The 9,867-nt window shown below is 48.7% G+C and overlaps 1 protein-coding gene across 2 annotated transcripts; it reads right to left on the reverse strand.

Moving 5' to 3' along the window:
- Positions 1–758: 758 nt before the first annotated feature.
- On the reverse strand, positions 759–3,637 carry LOC143209635 (uncharacterized). 2 transcript variants are annotated; one of them, XM_076425559.1, is made up of 3 exons: positions 2,551–3,625; positions 2,296–2,474; positions 1,851–1,970 (listed from the first exon to the last, which is right to left on the reverse strand). In XM_076425559.1, exons 1-3 carry the CDS (start codon positions 3,086–3,088, stop codon positions 1,890–1,892), a joined length of 798 nt encoding a protein of 265 aa, XP_076281674.1. In that variant the 5' UTR covers positions 3,089–3,625; the 3' UTR covers positions 1,851–1,889. The 2 variants fall into 2 exon arrangements, with proteins under 2 accessions (XP_076281673.1, XP_076281674.1); XM_076425558.1 differs by having other exon boundaries at positions 759–2,474; positions 2,551–3,637.
- Positions 3,638–9,867: the final 6,230 nt, after the last annotated feature.

The raw sequence follows: 9,867 nt of genomic DNA on the forward strand, positions 1-9,867 counted from the left end.
TGAGGGTTGGTGGTGCGGTAGAGGGTTCGTACTGTTTTCGGTACGTTTCGGTCGCGTCCGCCCTTGTTTTGGGGCTGTATTCGAAAAGAACCGTTGGTGACAGGCCTGCTCGGTGCAGGTCTGTTACATCCCCCTCTTTCTTCGGGGTGGCGAAAAAGTATCGGTCCTGGCGAGTATACGTGGCCACAATGCCTTTATTTCGCTAGGTAACCAAAATTACAACCAAAAGAACCCTTCTGCGGCTCGGCGCTCGGTGTCGGTCATAGAAAGCGTAATAAAAATTATATCCTGTATTTACAAAAAAAAAAATATTATCCCGTGCTCCTGGGCGCAATGAATGAGACGGCTTATATTTAACTATGTACATTAGGGTGGACCTTAGTTACTCTTGGTGAAAAAATTTTTTCGGAATTTTAATGGTGCGACCCCGTCAATTTGTGCCATTTAGTGAAAAAATAAACCCTGTAAAAAATCAACTCGATCGGGCAATGAGAAGACGTGCCACAACGACTTTGTTTATGTAAAAAAATTAAATTTCACTAAAAATAGGAAAAACAGTTTTTAGCACATTATTTCATTATTAGATGTCATTTTAGACCAATATCTTTAATTGTAATAAAAAAAAGTTATTTATTAACAATTAAATTAATTTGTTTAAACGAAGATTGCAATATTTTTTTGCAATATATTTTGTTATTAATAAATACATATGTTTATAAATATTGGTGGTATTTATTATAAATGTTGACTCAATGTTTTTTTATCGACTGTAGGGTAACGCTGTTTATACTCTGATACAATTTGTAAAATGTCCTGTCTCTCGTTTTCATCTTTGGTAATACAATCGGAATACTCTTTCATTAATTTTACTGCTCGTTCAGCTACATCATTAACGATTTGTAAATTCCCTACAATTCTTGTCGCCGCTTTATAATTATTATCCGCTTCCCACAATGCTGGGTCCTTAGACATAAAATCTATATTTATATCAAATCTAGAAAAGAATTTCAATGTTTGTGTAGAAACAAAATTGTCCATAGTAATATCTATATATAGTTTAATATCTTTTCTAGGAATGACCAATTTTTTACAATTTTGTTCTTCTTCTTTGTTGATTGCTTCAACCATCTTTTTTTTAATTTCTACAGAAATGTGTGGATCAAAAAATGACAATCCCACATTTTCTGGTGACAAGTACCATAAGTGATTGCTCAGTTTTTGCAACGTAGCATTACTTATGGTTTCGTCAATCTCTTTATATTTCCATAGATCACTTAATAGTTCTAAATCTAACCGGGGTGCTATCGCAGGTACAGTGGTACGTACCCAAGCGAGTATGTATATATTAATTAAAAAAATACAAATACTTTGTATCCATAACTTTTTCTCACTACTTAAATGAAATTCATTCCTAAAAATATAAATTTTTATGCAATATATAGCCTTAGCCATCCACCTCGCATGGTGGAATGCGCCAGGCATCCTAAATCTAACACCTTTAGGTGGAGTTCCGCCTAGAAAAATTATCATAAGTTCTATCAGTTCCTTGTAATCATCCCTCGGTTGAATTTGTTGCAAATTGTGTATTGCCGCTTCAATCTTTTTATCAATCTCTATTACATTTTGACGTACAAATTCATCTTCTACGCCGGGCTTAAAATTGTCTTTATTTATTGAACTCCAAGAATTTTTAAATTTCTTAAAAAGAGGAACATCTGGACCCGTCGACTTTTTCATTTTTGTATCAAATGCAGCACGTAAAATTAATTCATAAATATGGTGACGGCATGGCAAATACAATCATTCTTTTTCTAATTTTTGTTCCAATAGAACGCAGGCTCCTTGTATTCTGCCGGTGTTGGTTGCGGACGTATCAAAACAAAGGGCTTCTACTTGCTGTGATAAATTCCATTCTTCTGTCTTAGAGAAGATTGCCGACGCTTGATTGGCCCCACTACCCGATGGTATAACTGGAATTCCCAATAATTTTTTAATTTCCCCGCAACTTATAACTATCGGTAATCGTTCTACATTTTTGTGGCTTATATCTGGTATAAGTGTAGCATCCCAATGAATAGTTATGCCCCTAAGATTAATTTGTCCGAACATTTCTTGCAACTGTGCTGCATGCTCAGACCGATAATTATGTCGATATCTTCGAATAGATGTTCTATTTATTATTAATTCATTTAGGTCATGACCTAAACATTCTGCTGTTGCCATAACAATTCGAATTGCATCACGGTCGCTTATTCTACACGAATCTAAAACAGCTACTAATTTTGGAGTAATAACCTTCTGCTTTCCTCGTCTTTTCTTGGGGTTACTCGGCCCAGGTATATTGTAGTCCTCTGCCTCGGTGTCATCACCGTCAGGTACCTGAGGCTCGTCCGAAAGAATTTCTATGGTTCTTGCTAACGGGACTTCTGTCTCTTCATCACTGGATGTGGACGTTGATTCTAATTGTACTGAATCTATAACGTAAAAATAAATTTGCTATAATTGGAAAATATAAATGTGAAAGCATTAGAAATAACTTCAAAACATTACCATTGATCGATGATTCCTGAGCCCGTTGCCACCGCATCTCTTGTTGTTCCTTCCGCTCTGCTTGTCTTTCTTCTTTCTCTACTAATTTACGATCAATAGATGCCATCGAACCGATTCGTCTCTTTTCCCTCTGCTGCAGGAGGAATATCTTATCTTCCTCTACAGAAATCATTTCTAAGGCATTCGCATGTGCGATATCGAATAAATCCTCTAATGAATCTATAAATTCTTGTTCTCGCTTTCTCTGTAGATCATTTTGGCGATTCGCGGTTTTATTAAGCGTTCGCCATTTGTTGTATAGTTTTTCCACTTTATTAATACTATCCGATGTTTTTTTTATTGGAATTCTCGCCTTTTCCCAGAAAATTTCTACTTCTTTCATCACTAAAGCCGCACTTTCACGTAGATTTAAGTTCACTTTTCGCATATTATAGAACAATACACGTAAAAGTTGTCCGTTGCTTGGTAATTTAGCCCCAACAATTTGTGACTCAAAGTGATTTAATAGGAATAACTGATCACTGCTCCTTGTTTCCATCTTACTCAACTCTCTGTAGTATTTCCAATGCGAGTGCTACGAAGATTCGGCCTAGACTGCAGTGAGAAGTGAGTTCTCTTGTCGATGGACGTACGAAATGAGTTTAGGTATAACCATAAAAGAGGGGAGGCTTCTAAAGGGCCTAACGGAAAGTTTCCGAGGGTCAGTGGAATAGGTAAAAGGTTCTCAGGTAGCTGCAGCAAGCAAAACCTTGCTGACAGGTAACAGTGGTTTTCATTTCATATTGTAGTACTCTTGTACTCTTATACGCTAAAGGTTCAAACTTTCGAATAAATTATTCAAACTTATAAGTAAATATTGTTATTAAATAACCGAGAAATGATACTTTTGGTAAATAATAATAATTTTTTCAGCGGAAATGTTACAATGGAGTTATAGATAGAATTGGAGTAAAACTAGTGAAATTTCCAAACTTCAAGTCAATTGTGGCACCCTTTCCCTTTGTCCTATCGACTTCCGCTTTTGCAGAAATTATTTTATTATCAAATGGAACAAATCTAGAGGGTCGCACATAAAAATTTCGATGGTGGAAAATAAGGTCCACCCTAATGTACATCTTTTCGCGGCTTGGCGCTCGGTAATCGACCGGGAGAAGAGAAAAGAAAAAGCAGAAAAAAAAAAAATGTACAATGAAGAGGAGGAGGAAAAAAAGAAAAAAAAATAATCTATCTATATATACATATACGTGTTCCTCTACTCTTACGTGCGCGGGTTAGCGTTCCTTAATTTACACCGGCGTAGGGTCTGGTCTTTATTAAAAAATAGAATCCAGCGCTCCTTCCCGCTGGACGGCCGGAACTCCCTCGCCTTCGAGGTTATGTATCGCAATGGCACTTCGACTAGTCGTCCGGTCGGCAGTGTGTACCATGCGGTGGGGCATGGTGTGTCCTCTCCCACATATGGCACAGGGGGTAGCGCTGTTGCTGCGGCTAGTTGCGTGGGGTTGGCCGGTAGGCCGTTATTACCGGGTTTCTCGTTTCCCGCGTCTGCCGTGTTTGCCGTCGTGGTCCTCGTGGCTGCGTCGTTCCCGGTGACGGTGTCGATTTGGGGGTCGACGATCGTGATGATCTCGATCTCTTTTTTCTCCCTTTTCGTGGGTGTTGTCGGCTCTGCTGTGATCGTGGTTGGTGTGGCCCCTCGCTTTCGGCTTGGCGGCTTTATGATGTTGTCCCACCATTTGGCCGGTGCTGGTGGGTGTCCGCGCCCCGGGAATGGTCCGGCCCCCAGTTTGGCTCGGTGTTGTTCTATGGTCAAGGGTGGCCATATAACCTCGACCTCTGTTTCGGGGGGGTCCCGTTTATACCACGTGACGGGTCGTATGGTCGTGGCAGTGGTGCCCATTCGTCTCGTGGTCTCACCGCCCTTCGGTTCCTGCGGTGTCCTTGTGGTGCGGGAGGTTGTGACCGGCCGTGGTCTCGTCGGTTTCCTCGTGGCGATTTGGATGTTTAGGTCGACCACTTTGTTGGACCTTATGGTGGGCCTGGCCCTCTTGGCGGTTGGTGCTGGCGCTGGAGGGGCTTTCTCTGTTGCCATGTACCGGGTTGTCCGGGGTGGTGCTTGTCGTTCTTCGGTGTCTGCGGTGGTCGTTGCCAGGTGCTCCGGCGTGGCTGGAGTCGGTGGCCTCTCCAACGGCTCGTCGAAGAGGTCCTCTAGCCCGGCGTAAAAATCTACCATGTTGACCTGTGAACATATAAGCGGTTTCGGATTTTTCCTAGGACGTCCGCGGCGGCGTGGTTCGGGGTTTGAGGATGCCGTTGTGTTTTGATCGGACGGGATGGGCGGGAGGGTTGGTTTCCGTATTTCGGTCGCAGGTTCTTTCGGTTCCGTGTCCGTTCCTTGATCTGGTTTTAGATCGTGGACGTGAATGTGTCGCGCCCATTTCCCCTTGTCGCTATGGAGATCTACAATGACCGGCGATATTATGCGGCCGACCGTGTAGGGCCCGCTGTATTTTGGAGCTAGTTTTGCGGCAATGCCCGCCCCTTTATCGGACAGCGTGTGCTCTCTTTTCCATACTCGGTCGCCGATTGCAGGTCTCCAGTCTCGGTGTCGCAGGTTGTAGTATTTGGCCTGTCGGCCGAATGCTTGGGCCAAATGTAGCTTGGCCAGTTCTTGTGCTGCTCGGAGGTTTTTCCACCGGTGTTGCGGTACGTCGGGGCCGGTCTCGGTCGGTGGTTGTCCAGGGGCTCGCAGTTCCCGGCCCTGGTTGAGGTACGCCGGGCTGTAGCCGGTAGATTCGTGCCATGCGGTGTTAATAGCGAATCGGACCTCGTCCAATTTCTCGTCCCATCGGTCGTGGTGCTCCCCGGTGTATTGGGCCAGCATGGTTTTTACCACTTTGTTTGCACGTTCGACCGGATTGCATTGGGGCGAATACGGTGGCGTCCGTCGATGCTCGGTACCGGCTGCTCGGAGTAGGCTGGTAAATGGTTCCCCGATGAATTGTTTTCCGTTGTCGGAGATGACGGTGTTCGGTGCTCCGTGACGTAGAATGATTTCCTTTTGTACGGCGGCGGCGACGGCGGCGCTGGTGGCCTTTCGTAGGGGCGTAAGTTCGACCCATTTGGTGAACTTGTCTAGTGCTACGAGTAGCCAGATATGACCTCGTCGTGACCGTGGTAGTGGTCCGACTAGGTCAACGGAGACGGTGTGCCAGGGTTGTGTTCCTGGATTGGCGTGGAGTTTTCCTGGTGGCAGTTGCGGTGGTGTCTTGTAACGTTGGCAGCTGGCGCAGCTGCGAACGTAACTGGCGGTTTCGCGGAACATTCCCGGCCAATAAAATCGCTGGGCGAGTCGGACGATTGTTTTGGCGACTCCTAAGTGTCCGGCGGTCGGGTCGTCATGCTGTTGTCGGAGGAGCGCTTCTCGCTCGTTGCTGGGCACGCAGATTTTCCAAGCGTCGCCCGGCTCGGGCTCGTGGTAATCTAGCTGGTGCAATATATGGCGGTATAGCTTCCCTTCGCGTATTTGGTACTCCGGGACGGACGCGGGGTTTGTCCGGACTGCATCGACTTTCTTCTGGTACCATGAATCCGCTGGTTGTTTTGGTTGGATCACGTTCACGCCGGGAGTGATTTCGACTCTGGACAGCGCGTCTGCTACCTGGTTTAACTTTCCCGGTCGGTATTTTATGTCGAAATCGTATTGTTGTAGCTCGAGTGCCCATCTTGCGAGCCTGCCGGTGGGGCTGTCCATCTGTCGGAGCCATCGCAGCGCTTGATGGTCGGTGATGACGGAAAAACGATAGCCTTCCAGGTAGGGCTTCATTTTTCGAATGCCCGAGATTACTGCGAGGCATTCTTTTTCGGTAGCACTGTAGTTGCGCTCGGTTGCGCTCAGCGTGTGGCTGGCGTAGGCTATGACCCTTTCCTGTTCTTCGGGGCCCTGGGTCAGTACGACGCCAAGGCCGTGGTCGCTGGCGTCTGTCTGGAGCGTGAACGGCTCGTTAAAGTCCGGACAGGCGAGTATCGGGGCGGCGACTAGTTTGTCCTTCATGGTTTGGAAGGCGTGTTCTTCGGCTTCGGTCCATCTCCACTTGGCGTTCTTCCTGGTAAGTTGGGTTAATGGTTCCACGATCTCTGCGAAGTTCGGCACGAACCGCCGGTACCAGGATGCCATTCCGTGGAATCGGCGTACTTCTCGTATCGTTTTTGGCGCTGTGAGCCGTGCGATTGCGCTGGTCTTCTCGGGGTCAGTCCTGATACCTTGTTGGTCTACGACGTGGCCGAGATATCGGAGGCTATCTACGCAGAATCGGCATTTCTCCGGGTTGAGACGTAGCCCGGTGGTGCGGAGCCGGCGGAAAACTTCTCGGAGATGCCTCTGGTGTTCCTCGAACGTTTTGCTTACAACGATAATATCATCGAGGTAGGCAAATGCAAACGGCTCGAGTTCGGGCCCGATGATCTGGTCGAGTAGGCGCTGGAAAGTGGCTGGCGCTGAATGTAATCCAAACGGCATAACCGTAAATTGGCATAGTCCTTTGCCGGGTACCGTAAAGGCGGTGAGCGGCCGGCTGGAGTTCTCTAATGGGATTTGCCAGTATCCGTTTTTGAGGTCTAAGGTGGTCAAGTACTTTGCGCCTCGCAACTTGTCGAGGGTAGCCTGTATTTGAGGTAATGGATAGGCGTCTTTCTCGGATCGATCGTTCAGTCTGCGGAAGTCGACGCAGAAGCGTGGCTTGCCGTCTTTCTTTCGGACTACGACGACTGGTGAACTCCACGGGCTGTCCGATGGTTCAATAATTCCCTCCTGTAGCATCTTTTCCACTTCTTCGTTGATTACTGCCTGCATCGCTGGGTTTCTCGGGCGGTACCGTTGTTTGATAGGCGTGCCGTCGGTCAGTTTGATGCGGTGTTGAGTGAGCGTGGTGCGCCCTGGAACTGTCTCGAATAGTTTCATCTGCTGTTCTAAAAAAGATTCCAGTCGTTTTTGTTCGTCCTCTGGCGGTTTTCGGAGGCCTACCTGTAGGCACGGTTCGGCTAAGTAGTCGGCGGGCCAGGAAGCGACGTCAGGTGGTGGGGTTAAGGTGATCTGCAATCGTGCGATTGCTCGGATCCCCAACAAGACCGGCGGTCCCATCTTCGGCAGGATGGTGAATTCTTGTGTCTGCGTCTGCCCTCCTATACTGAACGGTAATGTGATCTTGCCGATCGGTACTATATCGGAACCGTCGGCTAATCCGATGCGTCTGGCTGGTGTGAGTTCCGTGAACCCTCGCTGGTGTGCCCACTCCTGGACCTCCTCGTTGATGCAGGACAATTGCGAGCCTGTGTCCAGTAGTGCCTCTACTTCTCGTCCCAGGAGTTGGATGCGTGTGAACGGGCGCGGGGTGTAGGTGATTATTGGGGCCGGCGGCTGCCCATCTGCGGCGTGCCCCTCGGTCCGTTTCCCGGTGGGTGACACTCTCGGGTCAGTACCCCATCTCTACCACATCTTGAGCAAAATTTTCTATACTGGTTTCGACATTCGAAGCGCTGATGTCCGCGTTGTTTACACCGCCAGCAGTGGGTGTCCACGTGATATGCGTTGGTCGGGATTGAGTTCACTTCGGCTCGAGGTGAACTGTCCTCGTTCCATTCGGTGCGATACGGGAGGTCGGGGTTCCGGAGGCCATCGGTCGTGACAGCTGCTGTCCGCGCGTAAGTGCGGCTGAGGCGATTTTTCCTATCGTTAGCTCTCTCGATACGCTGTACCTGTCTGAGTAGGTCGTCGGTACTCGAGATGGTGTCCGGGTTAATGATCGCCGCGTACTCCGGTAGCATGTTTTCGAAAATTAATTCGAGGCTCTCCTCGGGGGGAATCATTGCGCGTCGGGTCAGCGTATTTAGGGCGTTCATAAACGAGTTGAACGGTTCCCCGGGTCGTTGCATACGGTCGCGCGCTTCGCGTTCTCGCTGTACCCGGGTACTGTTTGGGGAAAAGAATGCGATGAATTTGTCGGCGAACTCGGCCCAGTGCGAAATCTGTAGGCGTGCGTTTCGGTACCATAACTGGGCGTCCCCCCGTAGTAATTCGGGTAACCCCCTTAATAATTCGTTATCGGTAAATTGATACGAGGCTTGTAACTCAGCGATTCGTTCTATGAACGCGTATGGGTCTTTTCCGTCGCTAGTGCATCCCCATTTCCTCATGCGGTCCAAATTTTTGCAAGGATCGCCGTGCATAGGGACGTTGGGGATGTGTAAGAGGGTAGTTTGACTGGTGGACGCGCCGAGTTGTATGTCGGCGGTGCTCTGGAGTGTCGGCGTTTTCGGCTCGGCCATGTCGGATGGATTAGTGGGTTGCTGGTTCGTAAAATCCTCCCACCTCTGTCGTAACTCTGGTGTCGTCCCGGTGACGGGTAAATTTCGTAGGCGTAGGTCGGCGATTAATCGTGCTCTCGTCTGGCGGAGGGTGTCTCTTGCCGGCATTCCATAAGATTTGAATCCGCGCGTGTATCGCCGTGTATACAAGAGATGCCGTGAACGGCCTTGGTTGTGATCGGTTCGCCGTGGGTTCGTACTTTCGGTAGTCGGTTCCGGGGTGGTTATGTGTTTACTACGCGGCGGCCTAGTCTATTGTCGATCGCGCGCGACGACGTGTTTGCCCGTTCAGTCTCTAATTCTCGGTCGACCGGGTAACTGTTGTTATTATCGCGGTTTCTTCGCACCAGGTCCCTGTTCGGGCGCCATGTAACGGTTGTCGATTCCGGCGGTAATCGGAATCGTCGCGGTGCTGACCCCTCAGTGTTTGGACAGCTCGTCGGACCAAGGTTCGTTAGCTGACGAGGGGGGTCGGCCGGTGCGGGAAGACGAGGTGCGACGGTTCGGGAAGAAGTCGGAAACAACAGTTACGTTAAGTGACGTACTATATTTAAAGACTGTAAACGAGTGTACATGTATAAACAATGCTGCTATTTAGGCGCGACGGAGGTGCATGGTAGCAGCGTGCATGCGTGAATCGGGGCGGTGCACGGCGGGCATCTCGGTAGAGTAATTCGGGCGGTGAATGATACTTAGCGGCGCGAATTCCGGTGGTTCGGCGGAGCGGAACGGTTTATCGGGACTCGGTGGCTTCGGCGGTAGCGGCGGGGCGTTCGTTGATTCGGCGGGGCCGGCGGCGGTTGTCGGATAGTTCGGTGTCTCGGCGGAATCGGCGGATGACTCAGTGGGGTGGTGGACCGGAAGGGTGCAACGGTGTAGTTTTCGACGGCTCGGCGGCGTGAAGGTCAGCGCGGGGAGTTCGACGGCTCGGCGAACGGATGTCGGAAGGACAGT

This window comes from Lasioglossum baleicum, chromosome 6 (genome assembly GCF_051020765.1).
Source record: "Lasioglossum baleicum chromosome 6, iyLasBale1, whole genome shotgun sequence".
Taxonomy (NCBI): domain Eukaryota; kingdom Metazoa; phylum Arthropoda; class Insecta; order Hymenoptera; family Halictidae; genus Lasioglossum; species Lasioglossum baleicum.